General features: G+C 30.1%; 1 protein-coding gene across 2 annotated transcripts in view; it reads right to left on the minus strand.

The window, feature by feature from the left end:
• Nucleotides 1–24,634, minus strand: part of LOC127722050 (uncharacterized) — a 275,032-nt gene that overhangs the window by 145,447 nt on the left and 104,951 nt on the right. For both annotated transcript variants that reach the window (XM_052228896.1, XM_052228895.1), the window contains one exon: nucleotides 18,480–18,500. In XM_052228896.1, the coding sequence (XP_052084856.1) occupies nucleotides 18,480–18,500 (21 nt within the window). The remainder of the gene's footprint in view (nucleotides 1–18,479; nucleotides 18,501–24,634) is intronic.

Consider the following 24,634-nt stretch of genomic DNA (forward strand, 5'->3'; position numbering starts at 1 on the left):
CTGAGAAAATATACTAAAATGTTGTTCTCATTGATTAAAATTACCACTTTTTCTTCTTTTGATAAAAAATAATGCAATGTTATTTGTAACTTGTTATTTCAAAGTCCTCCAATAAGATTTTTTTTGTAAGAATTTTGATAATGTAAGGAGAATAATACTTAAACTTTTGTTTTGTGTTGAATGCGAATGCAATAATTTCTTTATATAAATAGAAATTATGAACCGTCATTTGATTTCAGTACAATTTGTACATCAGGATTGGTTGTTTTTCATAAAATATGCTGATTTTCAGAGAAAAGATACTAAATTTTTGTTTGCATTGCTTAAATATGCAAATATTTCTTCTTTTATATCAGAAATAATGCAACTTCAATTGCAATCAGTCATTATAAATGCATTTAAATAAGTAATTTTGTATAAAATGTGAATCATTGAAGGATAAATATGCAGAAACTTTTGTTTTTGTTAGATAAGAATGCAATAATTTCTTTATTTTGATAGAATGTATGAACCGTCATTTGATTTTGGTTCTTTTTGTACATCAGTTTGGTTTATTTTCCTAAAATCTGCTGAATTTCAAGGAAAAGATACTAAATTTGTGTTCGCATTGCTTAAAAATGCAGATATTTCTTCTTTAATATCAGAAATAATTCAACGTCAATTGCAATCAGTCATAAGTAATGCATTCAAATAAGTACTTTTATATAAGATATGAATAATTTAAGGATAAATATACATAAACTTTTGTTTTTTTTAAAAAGAATTCAATAATTTCTCTTTTTTAATGGAAATTATTGAACGCCTATGGCTTCTTGTACTTTTTATGGTTCAGGATTGGTTGTTTTTTCTAAAATCAAAATAATATCTGAGAAAATATACTAAAATGTTGTTCTCATTGATTAAAATTACCACTTTTTCTTCTTTTGATAAAAAATAATGCAATGTTATTTGTAACTTGTTATTTCAAAGTCCTCCAATAAGATTTTTTTTGTAAGAATTTTGATAATGTAAGGAGAATAATACTTAAACTTTTGTTTTGTGTTGAATGCGAATGCAATAATTTCTTTATATAAATAGAAATTATGAACCGTCATTTGATTTCAGTACATTTTGTACATCAGGATTGGTTGTTTTTCATAAAATATGCTGATTTTCAGAGAAAAGATACTAAATTTTTGTTTGCATTGCTTAAATATGCAAATATTTCTTCTTTTATATCAGAAATAATGCAACTTCAATTGCAATCAGTCATTATAAATGCATTTAAATAAGTAATTTTGTATAAAATGTGAATCATTGAAGGATAAATATGCAGAAACTTTTGTTTTTGTTAGATAAGAATGCAATAAGTTCTTTATTTTGATAGAAATTATGAACCGTCATTTGATTTTGGTTCTTTTTGTACATCAGGATTGGTTTATTTTCCTAAAATATGCTGAATTTCAAGGAAAAGATTCTAAATTTGTGTTCGCATTGCTTAAAAATGCAGAAATTTCTTCTTTAATATGAGAAATAATTCAACGTCAATTGCAATCAGTCATAAGTAATGCATTCAAATAAGTACTTTTATATAAGATATGAATAATTTAAGGATAAATATACATAAACTTTTGTTTTTTTTAAAAAGAATTCAATAATTTCTCTTTTTTAATGGAAATTATTGAACGCCTATGGCTTTTTGTACTTTTTATGGTTCAGGATTGGTTGTTTTATTATAAAATCAAAATAATATCTGAGAAAATATACTAAAATGATGTTCTCATTGATTAAATTACCAATTTTTCTTCTTTTGATAAAAAATAATGCAATGTTATTTGTAACATGTTATTTCAAAGACCTCCAATAAGATTTTTTTTGTACGAATTTTGATAATGTAAGGAGAATAATACTTAAACTTTTGTTTTGTGTTGTATACAAATTAAGTAATTTCTTTACTTTGATAGAAATTATGAACCGTCATTTGATTTTGGTACATTTTGTACATCAGGATTGGTTGTTTTTCATAAAATATGCTGAATATCAGCAAAAAGATACTAAATTTTTGTTCCCATTGCTTAAATATGCAAATATTTCTTCTTTTATATCAGAAATAATGCAACTTCAATTGCAATCAATCATTATAAATGCCTTTAGATAAGTAATTTTGTATAAATAAAAATGTGAATCATTGAAGGATAAATATGCATAAACTTTAGTTTTTGTTAGACAAGAATGCAATAATTTCTTTATTTTGATAGAAATTATGAACCGTCATTTGATTTTGGTTCTTTTTGTACATCAGGATTGGTTTTTTTCATAAAATATGCTGAATTTCAGGGAAAAGATACTAAATTTTTGTTCGTGTTGCTTGAAAATGTAAATATGTCTTCTTTTGTATCAGAAATAATTCAACATCAATTGCAATCAGTCATAATTAATGCATTCAGATAAGTACTTTTGTATCAGATATAAATAATTAACTGATAAATATACATAAACTTTTGTTTTTGTTTGATAAATATTCAAAATTCCTTTATTTCATTTTAAATTATTGACTGCCTATGGCTTTTTGTACTTTTTATGGTTTAGGATTGGTTGTTTTGTATAAAATCAAAATAATATCTGAGAAAATATACTAAAATGTTGTTCTCATTGATTAAAATCACCAATTTTTCTTCTTTTGATAAAAAATAATGCAATGTTATTTGTAACTTGTTATTTCAAAGTCCTCCAATAAGATTTTTTTTGTAAGAATTTTGATAATGTAAGGAGAATAATACTTAAACTTTTGTTTTGTGTTGTATACAAATTAAGTAATTTCTTTACTTTGATAGAAATTATGAACCGTCATTTGATTTTGGTACATTTTGTACATCAGGATTGGTTGTTTTTCATAAAATATGCTGAATATCAGCAAAAAGATACTAAATTTTTGTTCCCATTGCTTAAATATGCAAATATTTCTTCTTTTATATCAGAAATAATGCAACTTCAATTGCAATCAATCATTATAAATGCCTTTAGATAAGTAATTTTGTATAAATAAAAATGTGAATCATTGAAGGATAAATATGCATAAACTTTAGTTTTTGTTAGACAAGAATGCAATAATTTCTTTATTTTGATAGAAATTATGAACCGTCATTTGATTTTGGTTCTCTTTGTACATCAGGATTGGTTTTTTTCATAAAATATGCTGAATTTCAGGGAAAAGATACTAAATTTTTGTTCGTGTTGCTTGAAAATGTAAATATGTCTTCTTTTGTATCAGAAATAATTCAACATCAATTGCAATCAGTCATAATTAATGCATTCAGATAAGTACTTTTGTATAAGATATAAATAATTAACTGATAAATATACATAAACTTTTGTTTTTGTTTGATAAATATTCAAAATTCCTTTATTTCATTTTAAATTATTGACTGCCTATGGCTTTTTGTACTTTTTATGGTTTAGGATTGGTTGTTTTGTATAAAATCAAAATAATATCTGAGAAAATATACTAAAATGTTGTTCTCATTGATTAAAATCACCAATTTTTCTTCTTTTGATAAAAAATAATGCAATGTTATTTGTAACTTGTTATTTCAAAGTCCTCCAATAAGATTTTTTTTGTAAGAATTTTGATAATGTAAGGAGAATAATACTTAAACTTTTGTTTTGTGTTGAATACAAATGCAATAATTTCTTTATATAAATAGAAATTATGAACCGTCATTTGATTTCAGTACATTTTGTACATCAGGATTGGTTGTTTTTCATAAAATATGCTGATTTTCAGAGAAAAGATACTAAATTTTTGTTTGCATTGCTTAAATATGCAAATATTTCTTCTTTTATATCAGAAATAATGCAACTTCAATTACAATCAGTCATTATAAATGCATTTAAATAAGTAATTTTGTATAAAATGTGAATGATTGAAGGATAAATATGCAGAAACTTTTGTTTTTGTTAGATAAAAATGCAATAATTTCTTTATTTTGATAGAAATTATGAACCGTCATTTGATTTTGGCTCTTTTTGTACATCAGGATTGGTTTATTTTCCTAAAATATGCTGAATTTCAAGGAAAAGATTCTAAATTTGTGTTCGCATTGCTTAAAAATGCAGATATTTCTTCTTTAATATCAGAAATAATTCAACGTCAATTGCAATCAGTCATAAGTAATGCATTCAAATAAGTACTTTTATATAAGATATGAATAATTTAAGGATAAATATACATAAACTTTTGTTTTTTTAAAAAAGAATTCAATAATTTCTCTTTTTTAATGGAAATTATTGAACGCCTATGGCTTTTTGTACTTTTTATGGTTCAGGATTTGTTGTATTTCATAAAATATGTTGAATTTAAGGGAAAAGATTCTAAATGTAATGTTCGCATTGCTTAAAAATATAAATATTTCTTCTTTTATATCAGAAATAATGCAACGTCAATTGCTTTCAGTCATTATAAATGTTGTTCGCATTATTTAAAATTACAAATTTCTCTTGTTTTGTTAAAAAATAATGCAATGTTATTTGTAACCAGTTATTTCAAAGGCTTCAAGATTATTTTTTTTATAAGAATTTTAATATTGTAAGTAGAATAAGGCTTAAACTTTTGTTGGTGTTGAAAATGAATGCAATAATATCTTCATTTTGATAGAAATAATGAATCACCATTTGATTTCAGTACTTTTTGTACATCAGAATTGGTTGCATTTTATAAAATATGTTGAATTTAAGAGATCAGATACTAAATTCAATATTCGCATTGCATAAAAATACAAATATTTCTTCTTTTATATCAGTAATAGTGCAATGCAATTCCTATCAGTCATTATAAATGCCTTTAGATAAGTAATTTTTAATAAAATGTGAATAAAGAAGGATAAATATGCAGAAACTTTTGTTTTTGTTGAAATAGAATGCAATAATTACTTTATTTGAATGGAAATTATTGACCGTCATTGGATTTTTGTACTTTTTATAGCTTAGGATTGATTATTTTTTATTAATTTTAAAGACTATCAGAAAAAAAATACTATAATGTTGTTCTCGTTGTTTAAAATTACCAATATTTTTTTTATTTTTAAGAGAATTTGCAGCATTTTTATTTCCTATTTGTGATTTGTTTTTTTAATGGCCTCGAGATAAGTTTGTTTAAAGAATTTTAAGATTATAAGGATAAAATACTTAAAAATATTTAAAAATAATACATCGAAATTTGCAGTAAATGATCATTTCATTTTATTTTCAAGAGCATTTTCGGAAAATAATAAAATCACTGAAAATCGCGATAAACACCGTTTTAGAAATGTCCGGGTTTGAAAAAATATTACCTAAATTAAAACGAAAATGGCCATTCTTTAATAGTAATATTTGAATTTAGTTTTATATTCATATTTCTTTTCTTTTTAAATTCTTAAAACTGTGCTAAATAATTAATAAAAAAAGATGTTGATCATTTGTACTTGAATGTTTCGTATTTTCCATGTCGCCATTTTAATTAAATGAAACGAAACTAAGATTTCGTAATTTGTATTAGTTTATCATCTGACGTAGTAGAGTTCAATCCGTCAGAAAGGTCGATCGGTCCTATCCGTCCAATCCGTCCGATCAGTCAAATACTTTTACTATAAGTCTGACGGATTGGTGACGTGAGTTTGACGCGAACTTGACTGATCGGTGACTGATCGATGACCGCTGATTGATCGCTAAAACAGTAACGCCTAAGGTTGCAAGTACTGTAGGAGAGTGAAATACAAATGGTACATATAAGAAATTCTTCCTTGAGAAAAACGGACTATAAACGCTTCTGGACAAATCTTTTCCATAGAAATGTATGGCAGGATCCTAGATATCTAGAAAGAAAACGTGCAGCTCTACGTCAGGATCCCAGAAGAAGGAACTATGTGTATCATAGGCAAGACTTCATGCCAAAATGTGAATTAGTAAGATCATGGTTCCCCAATTTACAAAATGTACCATACATGGGCCACATGTGGGAATAATTATATATATACAAATTAAATTTGTGAACAATATCATTAAGCCAATTTACACATTTTCAAACATATTTTGAGAATTTATTAAAACTATAAATATTCTGAGGAGGTCTATTGTATTTATGAAGGAACTAATCTAGTTGCAAATATTCTTGGATCTATGTGAGGATTGTATCTTGTCTGTGATTAGCAATAAGGTATGGTTTTTCATTTTTTTTAGATTGTAGCATGTGCATGCTGTTGTGTTTACAAACATTAGGAGGCTCCGCCTCTAGTGGGTCAATCTAATCATTTGAAGTTCAATATACATGTATTGACTACTTCTGAATTTTATTTTATAATTACATAAAAATTAATTTATCAAATAACTTTGTTTTAACTTATATTTTTTCATAAGTATGTTCTGCACTTATGAGAATAATATCAAGTTAAACTTTATATTATTTATTTAGTAAAACATAAAAATGTTTCCCAATCATGAAACCTGCAAAGAAACTTGAATTTCCCTTCATCTTTTTTATTGGCTGCTATTTATACCCCAGACCAGGTCTTTAATAATTTACCAATAATGCATTGATTACGTTCGTTAAAATCTTTGACATCACTACACACACGGGCATAACGAACGAGTTGGGATATATAAACACCATATGATGGAGCCAAAGGAACATCGCCGTTTAAAAAAGGAAAAAATAGGGAATAACAAATCGTCTCTTTTGTCGTAAATTTTAGTATGGAGTTTCCCTTTAGAAATTGAAATGTCTAAATCTAGAAAAGGACAACTACTGCTGTTTATGTTAGATTTATTTAAAGTTGGGTAAATTTCGGTAGTATATTTAGAGAACTCTGGATTATTTAACGAAAAACTATCATCAAGATAACGGTAGGTATTGTTGAATGTGTCAACCAAATGTAACAATGCCGTGTCTTTACTGAGTTTGGCCACAAACTGTGATTCATAGCAATACAAGAATACATCTGCTATTAAAAGGGCGCAATTAGTGCCAATAGAAATACCTACTACTTGTTGATACACTTTATCGCCGAAACGTACATATATGTTGTCCAGGAGAAAATTTAAAGCTTCAATCATATCTTCACATGTCCAGTAAGTGTATCTAGCATACTTTCCGTTTTCGTTACAGAAAAGGGATTTAAACGAGTTACAGCAAATAAGTTTCAATGAGATTTTTCAAAGCACCATTTAATTAAATAAGATTGTGTGGAAGTGTAGTGTAGAGAGTAGAAAAATCATAACTGTCAACAGAATTAAAAGGACCATAAAAAGCACGTATTTTATAAAACCTCTAAAGAATTTGTAACACCCTCAAATAATTAATACCATTATTTTCATAAACTTTATTACAAAAGTTAATAATAAGTTCTTTGCTAGTAGTAAGGGAAGTAGTTTGAAGCACTGACAGATTAGTAGTAGAACACTTACTAGATGCGTAGATGAAACGAAAATTAAATGGTTGTTTGTGTAATGAAGGTAAACAGTATAGTCGGGACTTTCAAATGTACGGAAGAGGCTTTAAGCTGGGTTGTGGCAGTGATATGCTTGTTTACAATTTGACTCTCTGTGGAGCGTACGGACTTGGATGTAGAAGGATTCATAATTTCGTTTTGGAGAACTTCTGGAGTTAATATTTTCATCTGTTGGAATAACTTGGATTATGGATTTTGTTTAATCGAATTAAACGATTTAAATAATAAAAAATATGACAAAGCTCACTTATCATCGAGGATTCACGTTCAACGGTAACCAACTGTTGAAAGACATGATATTAATTAATACGATTGACAATTACCTGTTTCATTACTGATGAGATGATGTATATGACTACAGGGAATTTCGTCTCTTTTTAACGATTTTGCCTTAAAATAGGTCTGGAGCTGATATTGTGTAAGACTCAACGTTTAATGATCACCAAGAACTAAGAAAACATATACCAATGTTACCCACGGGGAGCCTGTTTCGCTCACATCTTGCATTTTTGCAAAAAAGAAAGGCAACAAGATTAATTGAGTTAAGTTGACCAACTGGCTGGTCCAAAAAGTAAAGAAACAAAAATACCGAACTCCAAGGAAAATTCGTAATCAAATGGCAAAATCAAAAGCTCAAACACATCAAACGAATGGATAACAACTGTCATATTCCTGACTTGGTACAGGCATTTTCTTATGTAGAAAATGGTGGAACAAACCTGGTTTAACAGCTAGCTAAACATCTCACTTGTATGACAGTCACAATAAATTCCATTATATTGACAACGATGTGTCTAAGTTTCTGTAATAGTTATCCCATGAGAACGAGGTGTGTCACTGTAAGATCACCCCGATGGCCGGAGGCCAGAGGGTGATCTAACACTGAGACACCAAGTCCGAATGGGATAACTATTTTACATCCCAGCTGTTTTAGATTAGACGAAAAACCATTTACAATTCATAAAATCTAGTTTAGAACGCCACACAACCATTATAATATACTTTATATATTACTATATATTATATACCCTGTATGACCCCCGAACACGATGTTTAAATATGAAACCATGTCAACTCGCCCCACTAGCCAATCGGCCTACAGTAAATCGCCACTTTCTAAAAAATCGCCAACTCTCCCCACTTATGAAAAAGGGTAAAATCCCATTGAACAGTCAGTCTGACAACTCGCCTTATTTATGAAAAGAGTTATAAAATCCAACTGAATAAAGGTCTGACAACTCGCCCCACTTATGAAAATATCTTGCTTCCTTTAAATATATTAAATTACTGGGAATTGGTATCCAGTCGTCCTGGTGTAGGGGTATGTGTCGTGGGTTGATATGCTAAAGGTCTTGAGTTCGAATCCCAGTATAGACAATGGATTTTTTCTACATAAATTTTGAAAGTGTGTCTTTATTCTATCCTTTATAAGAATAATTCTAAGTTTTATTGTGGATTATGCATTCCCGCCAAAATGTGGCAAACAAAGGAAAGCATGCAAAACAAAGAAACTTAATCTGGGGTGATCTGGAAGGGATGATCTGGCTCAGATCACCCCTGATAGAACAAAGGAGCTGGGATGTAAGTATTCCTATTATCATTTTGAAGATAAAAATTGGTTAAAATTGTGACTTTTTGCCAAAAATAACAAAAAGGGCAAAACTTGTATTTCAAGGACAATAACTATTACGAGTAATCAATTTACTACTTCCGTCATATTGACGAATGTGTACATCTTATTTTACAGATAATTTTAATATTCCTTTTACCTATATCTGCTATTATTTCTGCAAATAATGCAAACATGGGAAAAATTCATCCTTGAAGAATTCTAACTCTTACAAGAAATTAATTGAAGCTCTTAGCCTTGTCTATCTAAATTATATCATATTAGGCTGAACCTTTTTACTTTTAACAATTTTCCGCTTCATATCAAAGTCGCTGCAAAACTTAAAATCGTCTTTTAGCGTTCATATCTCTTATGAGTGGTTAGTCAGTTGATATTTTCTACTTATTTGACTGATAAGTATTTTTTTTTTTATCGCTTTAACTATTGAAGGATTCTCTCAATCTCCCAGTGATTCATTCAACAACAAAAAACGCACAATTAGTAAATATCTTCTTGCAAGGACAATTACTCCTATAAAGCTAATTTGACTTATTTGTAGATCTTATTCATGTTATTGTGCTGAACGTTTTTGCCATTTATATTTACTCTATATCTTTTATATTTTCTGTACAATGTGCAAACAAAGAAAAATCAATCTTCAAGAACAGTTAATTCGCATGAAAAATAAATTGACAATTTAAGAAATAATGACATATCTGTAGATGTTAAACTGTTGAACAATTTTTTTCTAAACAAACTGACAATGCCATGGTTAAAAAAAAAAGAAAAAGACAAACAGACAAATAATAGTACACAAAACATGACATATAAAAAACTAAAGACTTAGCAACACGAATTCTATAAAAAAAAAACTAGTGGTGATCTTACCTGTAGGTGCACCGGAAGATGTCTTATGTTTTTTCACAAAACAACTGTTATAATGATTCATTCGTTGTGAATATATTGATAACAAGGTAATAAAAGAAAAATCCGGTTTTCTAATATCTGTTTATATTGTTATATGAATTGCAGCAATTTTAACCAAAATGATTTTAATTGATAAATTTTAAAGCATATGAAAATAGATATAATAACATTGTGTTGTTTGTTCACTTTCCAAAATCTCCCATTTGTCATTACCTCGTGGTGTTCTCTGTGTAAAATTGAAATGTTATTATCAATATTTGATTTCTTCCCTTTTTAACTACTTTTTATTTTAAGTTCCAGTGTTTTGCTAGTAACTTTTGTTTGCTCGGATTTTTCGTCGTTGCATTTTTTAACAAAACGCATTTATTTGGTATACCAGTTATCAATTGACTATTTGTTCAATACGAAATTTTGAGAAATATCCTTGTCATCCAGAATATCATTTTTATATATTATGTTATATTTAATCCAAAAACATTCACCGTTTGAACATATTGTTTTATGTGTTTGTTCCCAAATATTACATGTTTGATAATTTTTGTAAAGCAAGAAACAAATATAGTATTTTGTCTAAACCTCATATCACTTACTTTTCTCCATTAAAGATTAAACCGATTACCAATATTTTGCTTTCATTGCAAGCTATTTATGTGTTGGTTTGTCGTGTGAGTTTATATCTTAATCTGTTTGAATTGCTGAGATTATGGGTTTTTGTTTATTCGAATTCAATATTTTTTTATATTTCATCTCTGATCAAAAAAGGAATTAACTACATTGAATTGCACTGTTTTTTTAAGTTATATAGAAACAGCCTTAAAAAGCGTCGCTCGGATATTGTTCAAAACACAACATGAAAGAAACCATGACCACAGGAATGTCCAATACGATCAACAAAACATAATACTCAATACCAATGAGACAATGAATAAAGTTGTTTAAATTGTCAATGGTTTCATATTATATATTTAATTCAAAATAACCATGCAATGCTATAAATCCCTTTGCAGTTGTTGACGTCATGGTCACCGGACAATGCAAATATTGACAACTTTCAGTTTAGACATACATACTATAATATATGTGTGTCCTTTTTTAAGGGGGAGGTGGTTCGTGCTGTTAAATATTTGTCATTGTGTGGTCCAGATTTTGCTTTATTTTTATGTACAAACTACATTAAAATATGCTTAACAATAAAGTGAAAAATAACAATAAAGATAAAACAAGGCCAAACAGGAACGTTTATCTGAAGGAATGTAAAGCATATGACGCAATATAACTTTTATGCGTCAACACAATATAGATTTCTGTTTTATGCTTTTTTTTTGAATCCCAAACCATAGTATTGTGCGAACGCCTCTTATTTAATATACAGGCAGTTCTTACACGGACAGTACTTTCAACTCACAAATCCAACTGAACTGTGTTTTCGTCTCAATTTTGTATCATTTTGCCATGTACACATGATTTAATTTGTGTATTTGCTTTGTAATTTCGTCGCCTTAAAGACAAGATTTGATAACAAATAACTTACAGAGAAGGATCCCACATAATTATCTTTTGTCATACAAAATTCATACTATGTTCTAAAACTAACAGCCCAGCGTTGCCGACTTTTATGTCACTCATATGAATATTTACTTAAAAATTTCCAAAATTCAATCTGTCAGTATGAATTACCGTATTGGCGTTATCCCAAAAAACTAATAGAGAAACAAACGTCATAACGTTTTATAAACGTGATATTAATTGAGAATTATTCACCTCTTTAAGTAACTTGACCATATCAGAAGTCTATAACATGTTACACATAGCATCCAACAACAACATTTTCTTCTTTGATTGATGCCTGGATAAATCTAATGATTGCTTTGATGAGAAATACACGGGTGATTTATTACGTCATTCTTAAGTTTAATTGTAAATAAATCATGTTAAAGAATTTCCAAGAATCATCAAAGCAATTGGGTGGTGCAAATTACAACAGCAACTACTAACTTTTTTTTTTACATATCTATACCATTTCCCGTCAACCGTCAAAAACGCAGCACAAAACCTATCAAGTTCATTAAATAGAAAAGAAACTAAAAAATAATCTTGATGATTTGACATGCGATAACTATTTTCGAAGCTCCTAACTTTAGACAGGTCAATTAAAGTATGGCTTGGATAAACTAACGTTTGAGTCACTTAACAGCTAGGTATAGATACTAAGTTTAATAAACATTGTTATCGTAAACTATAATCTGCAAAAGCAATGAATGAGCAAAATATTTTCACATTGTGCTAAGCGGCTTACAAAACATAAACCTCTATTGATTGTGATATTTCTAGTCTTTTCTCATCCCTAACATAGTAATAAACTAACCTTGAGGACGTCTCCTAAAAATTTATGCGTCGCTGAAAACGTCTACTCCAATATAATGACGTTGCTGGAAAGTTATGCCCATATCTCAAATCGAGTATTACGGGTCGACTAAGCAGGGCGGTATAGGCAATGGGAAGGACAAAAACACTAAAGCACATGCTCTAGAAGGATCGAAATCTCTTTTCTCTAATGAAATAATTATCAAAATGCATTTATTATAAAAAACAGCTAGTAAAAAATATACATGCATTGGTTTTATCATATCAAATCAATGAAAGTAAATCCATTTATATATCATATATATATAAACCAATTCCGAAACACCCAGTCGACAAGTCAGTTCATCTTTAATAAATATATTTGAAATTGTATTGATTGAAACAACAAAGTGACATCCAAATAATCAACAAAACACTTCACAAAAAGCTTAAGATTTAGTAATATGAACCCAACCTAAAATATTTGTTGATCTCAAGTAACTTATAAAAGCTGGAAGTTCTACTCAATGAGTTTTCTCCTTTTTAAATAAGTGGCTAATTCATTTCAGAATACTTTGCATCGTAACAGAACATATTGGTTCAAGATGCCTAAGTCTTCACTAAAATAATAAACTACCGGTACAGATAGATCCTCTAATTCTATAAGGCGAACAAAGTTGACAGCTTGAAAAAAAAGAATAGACAGTCTCGGCTTTGGTGTAAGTCGTATTTGAAAAGACATATACTGCCTGCAACAAGTGGATATAGAAGTGGTACTAAATAACCAAGGTATGCTGTAACGGTCAACCAAAGAATTTACACAATGAGCCAGCGACTACTGACAAAAAATATGTTATTTAGCAGCCATAATTTATCTACGTATGCTAAACTGGTTGTCTGTAACAATGTAAGCTCTAAAAAAACAAGAGGCCAAAAAGTTTTGGTGTCGCTAACCTAGGTCTAAGTGCATCTTAACAAATCGATCCCATTTATCATTATGGAACTGCCATGTCCAGTTTGTGTTTTTGTTTGATATTTTCTCCTTTGTTTTGATCTGATGAATAAAGCCTTTTTCAAATGATTTTTATTTTTTTTCAACTTTGAAATAAAATCAAAGCACCAAGGGCGCTATAGGCAGTTAATTAAAAAACCAAAGGCAAACTTGGCAGAAGTTCAGATGAATATTGTGGAAGAATTAGTGGAAATATTTATCTCAGGCATTATTCTCAGCTATTTCTGATGTATCAAATAATGTTTGTACAGAAATGTGTACGCTATCCAATCCTACCACTTTCAAAAGTTATTTCCAATTTACATTTTTAAAGATTCAGTCTGAGATAATGTACATACACTTTCCCATGTTTGGGGAGAGTTTTGTGCCAGCTTACATGTTTAAGCCGCCACATTCTGCATGTACCTGTCCATAGTGAGGACCCACTAATTTGGTGATTGTTGCTGTATATCATGTTTATTTTTCATAATTGTTTTGTACATAAATCAGGATGCTTCAGTTTTATTGTTTTACATTTGTCAATTCATGGTCGTTTATAGCTTACTATGCAGTATAGGTTTTGCTAATTGTTGCAGGCTGCATGGAGGAATATTCTTATCAGAATAATAGTTTCAATAATGGTGTCCAACAGTGGTGTATATATGGTTTAATTCCACTATGTGCTAGACATGAATATGCCATATTAGCAGTTTTAGTTGGATCAGCTGGTGCCACTAGTACTATGCACAATTATCAAATCATACCTGAAGCTATCTGAAGTGGTGTAATTTTCTTGTATATTATATTACAATACATGCTTATGTTGTTAAAATGGCCTAGTAATGATGCAACATATGTTTTGGAAGGCTGTACGGTTGCCTATAATTGCTTACATCCACTTCATTTGATTTTTTGTGGATGGTTGTCTCATTGGCAATCATTCCACATCTTCTTATTTTTATAATAATTGTTCATGTCTAATCTATAATAAGCTTTTCACAGAGAGACATGTTTTGCCTATTTGTTATTTTGATAATGCAAATGTTACAATTAAAAAAGGAATACTTTAACATGTAAAATATATTCAAAGACAATGAACCATGACTGATGGTATAGGGCTGAACAATCTCCATGGAAATGAGATGTACCAATGTTTATACAACTGCTTACCAAATACCGTTGACTTTTCATAAGTCGTTCCCTTTAAACAAACCTTAACACAAATTCAAGTTCTAAGTCAATGAACCATAATGAGTAGGTATGGATTAAATAATATCCATGGAAATGAACCTTTTAAATACCAATACGTTTGCATACCAAATAGCTTTGACTTAAGATTACTGGTAATATTAAACTGACATCATCATGATAATCACAAACTAATTCATGTAAACTAAGTAAAAGTTTCAAAGTCAATAGATCATGCATATGACTGAGGGGTAAGGACCAAATATCCGCTATGGAAATGAGACATACTAATGCTTCTACACCTGCATGCCAATTATTATTGACCTACCACTATTGGTTTCCCTAATACTAACCTAATCAAAAGCTAATAAATGAATTTTCAAAGTAACATAAGGTTCCAAGTAAAAAGAGCATGATTGAGGGGGCGGGCCAAATAATCTCAATGGAAATTAGAAATGACAAAGTTTATACAACTGCACACCAAATAGCATTGACCTAATACTATTGGTTCCCCCTAAAATTACCTAATCACAAACTTATACATATGTAAACTATGCAAAGTTTCAAAGTCAATAGACCATGACTGAGGGGGTTGGGCCAAATATTCTCCATGGTAATGAAATGTGCCTATGCTTACACAACTGCTTACCAAATATCATTGACCTACCATAACCTAGACCTTATCACAAAATCACAAACTAATACATTGTTGATGGTGCCAAAACAGCATGCCTATATATATATAGATGTCTCTCTTTTCGACTCTGTCAAGGCAAGACAAAAATTGCAACAAAATTAATACAAATATTTGGCCATCTTTTTTTAATAATTTTATATTCCTCATTTCTTTGATATATTAATGCTGTGTTCACACATAGTTCGAATTCAATTCGCATTAACTGATTTGAATTCATAGTTTAATACCCATTCGAAAAGTTTAACATGTTTAATGTCCAAATGTACATGTAAATTCTACTTCAAATTGCAATACGCGTCAAAATCGCTTTATTGACAAATGACGTTAACTTTTAATTCAATTTATCAATTAATCTATCATAGTTTAATTTGAATTACAATTTAGAAAGTGTTCACACCAAAGTTTAATCGAATTAACCCAAAAAGGTATTTCTAATGAGATTTGGATAATGCAAATTAGCCAATTTGAATTAGATTCGAATTTAAAAAAGAAGAGTGTGTGAACGCAATTAGCGAACTCGATTCGCATTAGATTTGAATTCAATTCAAAATGAAAAAAAGAATATTGTGTGAACTTGGTTCGCATTCAACTCAAATTAAACTTACGTTTGAACAAGGCATTAAACAAGTGACAAATATGCATTCAGTAAATAATAAAATTGAAAAGAATCCACAATCAAAATACTGCTGCGTAATTATTGTAATAAGTAATTTTCCTTGGTACAATTTAACCTTTCTCTTGGATTGTTAAATTGTACCAAGGAAAATATTTCATGTTTCTGCACAATGCATCAATATCATGAATTCCAACTATCTTTATATAACTTCATGCAAAAAGTTTTGGATTACTAGGCATACTTCTTAGTGCACAATAATAAAAATTGCAAGACCGATAGGTGCACTTAATAATAACTAATATTCATATGTTGTTACTGCTGACAAGTTTATAATTATTCTTGTCAGAAAGCTGAACCAAAACTTGTCGGACTAGTCGACATGATGAGACCTGGCATAAACAATCTTCAACATTGATCATAAATGTAGATATACATGTACATAACATCATAGTAGTCTAGAGTTTCATTGCTGTTATGGAATTATTGTAAATAATCCAGGTGCTACAGAGAATCATGTATTGTACATGTACATGTATGCCTTGCCTCTTCTAGTATTAGCCATTGCCAAAGGTTGGAATCAAGCTGAAACAGAAACAAATACAAATAGGTATAATATTGCTTATTTTGACAAATACAATGTAGCAAAAAAACTTCATGTCTAAAATCTTTATGTATTAGCTTTGTCAATTTTCATTGATGCTGTGATAATTAATGTTTAATTCTCTAGGGTCCCAAGTCAGGAGTCCCTGGCCTTTGTTAGTGTTGTATGATATTTAATTTTAATTTCTTGTGTATATTTCTGATTTTAGTATGAAGTCCATTATCACTGAACTAGTATACATGTTTGTTAAGGGGCCAGCTGAAGCAAGCCTCTGGGTGTGAGAATTTCTCGCTGCATTGAAGATCCATTGGTAACCTTCGGCTGTTGTCTGCTCTTTGATTGGGTTGACATTCCCTATTTCCATTCTAAATTTTATTTGAAATTATAAGTGAATTAAAATATCTTGATTACGGTTTCACTGTCTTCCATTACTAATATCATAATAAAAAAAAACATTTATTTGAACTTTAAATAACTGTAAATAGGAATTAAGAAAAAAACTGTTTGTAACTTCAACTTGTTGACAACGTTAACGTTACCTTCTTTTCGTATCATGCGATTTCTTTTTGCAGTATTTTCATGGAAAAGTCGTTTACCAGCATCAAGTTGCTGAAGGAAACGCATAGAAATGATTCTAGAACACTTCACGAGTGTTTAAATATAAACAAATCATAAAAAGAAACATCGAAAAAGTTGTATTTTTCAAAACGGAAATTGAAAAATCCTTGTAAATCAAAAACAATTACGGTGTGAGACGCGTCACAAATTCGGACTTAATATTTTACAAAAATATGCGATTTTGGAAGTTAAATAATGCCGTCCTTCAGAAAATAATTTTTAAAGTTTTAATCTCAATATTATTTGAAGCACATTGAGCTAAATCAAAGCACATGTAGCAGTCTGTAACACCAAACAAAGCCTGAACTAAAAACACAAAGGAAACCATCTTGAAATGACCTTGACATCGACCAATCAGATCTCTAGTTTTATTTCATTCAATAACAGTAACAACAACTTGATTTGACAAGCATGAAGCTCATTTACGAGATAAACGGAATAGTGTTAACAAGAAAACAAATGAGCATACATTTAATTAAGATGATTTAAATAATCACAAGCATATCAGACAAAAACGAATAAAATGATTAATAATAATTACCTTTGTATTATCAGAATCCACCAAATTTAGAACGTCCTTGATTTACGTTTTGTCGACGAAGTTAAAATTACCGCCAACTGAGACTTAACACCGTGTCATATTAGTCACAGCCGTTATACAATATTCCTGCGCTTTTTTCCACTTAGCAAATGTAAACGACTTGAAATTAGAGATTTTCGGCGATTAAATATTTCATACAATTGTTCTTTGACATCTTAGTCAAAAGCACAGGGGATAATAATCTACATAAGGATTTCAAGCGAGCACTACTTTCTATGTGCAACTTCAAAACTTTTGGGTGGTTCGACGATCATTTAAGGTTTTTCTGGTCATATTTTTTGTATTCCAGAATAAAAAGTATGAAAAAAGTGTTCAATTAGTTATAAATAACATAATAGCCAGTCAGAAAATAACAATGGCACATATTTCAGCATTTATTGGGTAGAACACAAATCTAGGGTGCTCGCATAAAGCAGCTTAACTGCTTCAAAATACAACGGTTGTCAAATATGACCCAGTTATCTAGTAGAGATTTATCTTATAAGCAGTTAACCCGAACTTCCATTGTTTGTCATATATTATTAGTGGGTGGTTCTTGTTGATCAATCTTCAGTTTACATGCGTTCGAATTTATTCTAATTACAAATCTATTGAAAGCAAACCTATGTTTTCTCATCTTTATGACAGTATATATATATGCTTGTTTTATCTCGACTTACAGTCTTGTTGAAATCTAATTATTATAGGGGGTCTTCACACAAGCCGATTTTTACAGGTATTTTAAAACAAACATTTTCTATGCTTCCTTTCAAATTTGTATGTCAAATATAAAAAACGTAAAGGAATACAATTCAATTTTAGTTCAATAAACAATCAAATACTTACTAAATCTTCTGTAGTACTCCTCTGAAAAAAAACAAAGCGAAAATAAAATGTTACTGTATTTCCCACTGTTTTTGCATGCCTCTTGATTTGTTTGGTTACAGCTAAAATTCCTTAAGACTAAAGATAAGAATATAATCTAACATGTCTACATTTTGGAATAGTACGTATATCTAGTTTCATGCAACATTTATCCATTTTACAAATTAAGTATGAACACGAGTCACACTTGAAACAAATGCATCCAGTTGTCTTGCAATACTTAACTTTTGTTAGCAAACAATTGGTGGCAATTATCAGTTTTCTGCAGTGATGAATCAATTTAGTTTAAATGTCATCTTTACTGGGTATGTTTAAGATAACAAATTAAACCGAAAACAAAATTAATGTATCAAAACACTAGAACTTATCTTTAAAATCGAATATTCTGACGATAAGATATATCGATTTTCATAAAAGATAAATGATATAGCTTTCATAAAAAGTAGTAAGTTTTTCAGACAATGCAAAATACATTTAACTTTTTTTTTGTTATCCCTTTCGACCCTCTATGTCAACAGAACCTAGACAATTGATTACATGTTAGGTACTAGAATGTAAATGTCCTAAATGTGGCTGAAATGTTTGATATTTGACTTGAACAAGTAACTGCATGTAGTCTACATGGAGGTATAACATTTTTTTATTTATATGCCAGACATCAGATCTTTCATCCGATTAAACAGCACGTCAGTACTTTTATTGAACTTTCCAAGATATTGCTACACAGGTAAAATAGCTTTTGAGGTAAAACGTCCGTATTAAAAGGATGTTTTACGGACGTTAAGTACCACGGACGTACAACGTCCGTTGTTTCCCATCCGTATTACATTCCTTGGCTCCCATCCGTATTACGTCCGTATTCACCTGTAACACCTTCATCATACAGATTGATAGATTTTATGGACTTTGAAATAATAGTGCTATTGCTCAGTATAACCCCTGTTTGACACATAAATATAATATACACATAGTATTTGAATTTGTGTAATTCTTTCTCCCTCTAGACAAATAGAGAGAGAGACATACAATATGTTTCAGTTGTGTTTCGTATCCCCTGATTGTTTTCATACAACCTTGTCCGGGTGAATCCTGTTTTATCGATTGATCATGGTTTGTGATATTTGATGTGAAGGTATATAACAACAAGACGCCGTTGTTCATATCAACATAAGCTTCATCTGAGCTTGATCTTAATGTAAAAAATGGATTGATTTTTTTAATGGATTGATTTTTTTTTTTCACATTTTCTCTTTGTAACATAACTTTTTAATCCTTTGACATAGGCTTTTGATAACTGGCACATGAGTGCAACACCTATGATGTGTCGCATACTATTAAAGATGACCTCCGACTTTGATCTCTGTTAATGTAAAATTATTGATTTGTATATTTCCACTAAAAAACATACATATTCTTGTTCCTCATGGGAAAACCTTTTCAGTGCAACTAAGAGTTTATCCTCTTCCGCAGGTAATATATCGTGAAATATTTTGAAATTATTTATATACCGACTCCTAAACAGTTATACATGTATATTCTTAATCGTCATGTCAAGACCTTTCAATACACCAAAGACCTTAAGGACCCCGTTGACTACTTTGCGGTGGCCCTATAGTGATCACAATGTGTGTCTGTCCGTCAACACTTCTATGTCGTACATGTACAATACGTCAAGATTGTCTCAACAGATTTTAAAATCTTTAACCACAGTGTTAAATTTTATAATAGGAAATATCTAATTTTTGTGTGAAATTTAGACAATAATTGTGAGAGAGTCTTTCAGAAACATCTTCTTGTAATAGAATTTCATAAAAAAAAGTTGATATACTATAGTAATAGGTTTCATATTCTATTCAAAATGGTTTCCCCAAATGTCTTATTTTTTTTAATTAAAATAAAATATAATATATTTGTTACAATCTTTATTAAAACTTCACAAAGAAAGATTTATTACTTTATTAGTTTGCAGGTAAACGTACTGTAAAAACTTAATTTCTGTTACAAATCATTATTTTTGGGAAATATCTTATTGTGGTTTGAATTATTTTTAAATGATATATTTATGATATTCAAGATTGTTTCCAGGTGTCCAAAAAGAATTTTGTTTGTTTTTATTCACAGAAGGATAACATTTAATGTGGGCAAATTTTTTGGTAAAAAATCAGAAATTTTGTAAAATGTCTTTTTATGCCAGGGAAAAAAGATATATATATATATGTGAAATTATTTCAAAGCGATCAAAGGTACCAAACATCATAAAAGAGTGGTATCAACTACCTTTTGTATAAATAATCCTATATTTTGAGAATTGTCTTTGAATGTTGGATTTAAAATTGATATGTAGTTATAATAGAGATTTCCAATAAAATGACAATAATCGACATAACCGACCTATCTGACCGTATCTCAGCCTATTGGATTGAAGGATGACGGAGGGGAGCATAGACGGCATGAATTTTTGGCTCGTTGAATACACATACTTTGTTGCAATAGATGATATTCAAAAATTAGCACAAAGTACTATTTTAATTCTTTGCATATTTTGTTATTAAATTTAGGACGATTCATTGACAACAACCTTGAAAGGGAATAATTAATTCAGTTACCGGTAATCAAATGCACCGATCATTACTTTGTCATTTCACTTGACCTATATATTTATCTCTCAAACGATGAATCATTAAAGCTACTAAATCAAAATGAAGTTTGAAAAAATAAAAATAATGGAATCTGAAGCGAGATCATATCCTCATTTTTGATTAAAACATTATAAGAATAAAACAAGAGTTTCAAACACGCCGGAATGTAAAAGGTGTACACGACTTGCTTCTTCTTTTATTCTAGCATTCTTCTATAATATATTTCATGGTACTTTTGTCAACATTCAGATCACTGATGCATCTTTCTGATAGTACTTCGTCACCTTTCCGTAGAATTTTATCAAATGGAATTTATGAGGACACATCTTCAAGAATAATATATGATTTCACTTTACTGAATCAGTTATATTTTTTTTGTATCTTGTGTTTAATTACAATGATGCATGGATTCTAGGAAGAGCCCGTACAAACGTATGCATAATCTAACGTCATTGCTCTTAAATTGTTTTTCTAAAATGTTTGGCGTTACATATGAAAAACGGTTTATTTATTTTGTATTTGCATTGTATCATAGATCAAATTTATTTGTTCAGTGTATGTTCACTTGTGTTAATATGTCTTTTGATTGAGTTAAGCCATTTCAATTGATATTTTATAGTGTGTCTTTCTATGTTGTGATGTTACACCATTGTTTCAGATAAGAGTGAAGGATTGGTACCATTAAAACGTTTAAACCCGCTGCAATTGTTTGCACCTGTCCTAAGTCAGGAATCTGATGTTCAGTAGTTGTCGTTTGTTGATGTGGTTCATAAGTTTTTCTCGTTTCTCGTTTTTTAAATAAATTAGACCGTTGGTTTTCCCGTTTGAATGGTTTTACATAAGTAATTTTTGGGGCCCTTTATAGCTTGCTGTTCGGTGTGAGCCAAGGCTCCGTGTTGAAGACCGTACTTTGACCTATAATGGTTTTACTTTTATAAATTTTGACTTGAATGGAGAGTTGTCTCGTTGGCACTCATACCACATCTTCTTATATCTATGCACGGAATATTTGATTGAAGTTTTGTTAAGTAAGATGTTCACTTAAGTTGTATGAACAACTTATTATAGCAAGGGGATATCATATTTACTGGTCTGTGCATTCGTGCGTTCTTCGTTCTGTTCAAAATATTAAACGTTTAAAATTATATACCAAATTAGAGTTTGATCCGGATTAAGTGGTGCACTCAACATGGAAATATGATCATGTGAGAGGGCACGGTGTCTTAAGGCCACACATGCTTGTTGCAAATGTTTTGATTAATACACGAACATGTATATGTATCTTCCATATTCATAACTCTCTCTATTGTCGCGCGCTCGCCACGACAGTAACCATCAAAAATGATCGGGGGAATAGAAATATGGTAACTGCTGGTTCTGTTCCGATCGGCAGTTAAACCGTTGCCAAAGTGGGGAGTCCGTTTGGTTGTGCAGGATGTACAAGTACGCAGTCCCGTCCGGTCAGAGTGGGGACGTTAATTTCGATGCCTCTCGTAGAAATGCCTAGCTTTCTACACGTTAATTATACATATAATATTTACCACTGGACGTTTCGCAACCAATTATCAATCAATCGACAGAAGCGTTACTTGAATTTTATTTCTGGTGAGGCAAATAATTTGAATCTTGGCAGTCAAAGCCTCACCTTGGTTAAACGACGTCAATGCCAATAGGAATTGGACGGTTAATTGAAAATATGAATCGCAAAATAGGTGTAGAAAAAAGAGGGACGAAAGATACCAGAGGGACAGTCAAACTCATAGATCGAAAACAAACTGACAACGTCACACACACTGGCAAAAAGATCCTATCTATACAAAATCCAGAATTGTGGAATTCCATCATGAAATAATATTTTTAATGCGCATTATATCAATATATTTCAAGGAAACTGCTGGTTTAAGGTTTAATTCTCAGTATTCAGTAACAGACAGGTCCTGCTCAAAACAAAAATAATTGACAGCATTATATGTAAGACCTTCTCTAAAATGCTTTTGTACAGATTTGGGGATATTAAATTTAAGATCCACTATGTCTTTGAACTTTATAGGTTTAGCTTTTTTCAAAATATATGGATGATAATAACTGGGGGAACTATGAAGTCTTGCTTATATTAACCAAGGTAGAACAGAACTACATGAAATGTAGGGATGGCAATTGTCTGTTGACAGTTTTGTTCACGGTACCAAAAGTAACAAGTTCGTTGTCAAAAACAAATCAAGCATCATATCAGTTTCACAGTTATGATCTCTTGTTTGAATCAGTTTTTTGCGAGGTATACTTTGTCTGTTACTTAAAAATATATATTTGCATCTACCTTGTTCACTTTATGAAAGAAAGTTTTCAAGACGTTAATAATGAGGAATTAGTGATTAAAGAGTAAAGCAGTCAACGTTTTGAACCGTTGTCACTCGGTGTACTTTATACTTTGACGTAAAAGGTATATAATTCTCTTTATCTCTCTTGTTTAATGGTAAAATATTTGGTGAGGCGGTTCCCTCATTTCGGCAATGAAAGCTACACCACTGCTCGAGCCCGGGAAGTCTTTGGCTCGATCCTCGCCCGTTTCAATTCGAAGATTGACTGCCTCTCTGCCAAACACGCAATATTTAGGAGTTAGAGCAAAGATTGGTCGTTCCGGGGTAGGATGAAATGTCTTTCTGCAGTATAATACAAAGTCTGGTTCATATTCATCCTCTCGTCCTAAATATGCATATGTAAAATATATATGCAACGATGCAACGAACACTTATATATATGGACCTACATCCTATTAATACTTTTATTTTTGTTCCACTCCACTTCTAACGTTGCCTATATATCAATAAGATAGATAAAATACTATATTTTATTTCAAGGGATATAACAAAAATTGCCTGGGAATGTTTTTTTATATTTGGACTCCGATAGCTTTCCAGTTAAACAAATTAATAAAGAACAATCCATAATCGAACACACCTTAATTCTAAAAACTACATATATAGGGATTTTTTTATCAAAATATCTTGAAGTAAAATGAAAAATACATTTGTTTAGAAATTAAATGTAAGCGATAGTTTTATCTCAGTTTTCAACTTTTATGAAGAGACAGATTCTGACAAACTCTGGTTTTGATATTTCTGAAATTGTAAGAAAAAATATCCTTTTAAATATTTTTCCCGCATCAAATATAATAAAAAGACAGATAAACTATAAAGACAGATAGAAAAAGTATAATGGGGCGTTCATCTACATAGTATATTGACAAATAATTGTCATAATCAAAACCATGAAAGATAACTCAAATCGTACGTAATACATGTACTATGATAAGTATGGGATACGTGTGTTTATACGTGGTCTTATGTCAGTGAAAGTAAAGGCGGGAATCTGGAAAACCACGTGATAAATAAAATGAAGATTTCTATCATTTTTCGTCATGATAAGATTATTCTATATGGACGAAAATTCCAGTGTGTGATTTTGAAAGTTTTGGAA

Source organism: Mytilus californianus, unplaced genomic scaffold (genome assembly GCF_021869535.1).
Source record: "Mytilus californianus isolate M0D057914Y unplaced genomic scaffold, xbMytCali1.0.p SCAF_12, whole genome shotgun sequence".
Classification (NCBI taxonomy): Eukaryota; Metazoa; Mollusca; class Bivalvia; order Mytilida; family Mytilidae; genus Mytilus; species Mytilus californianus.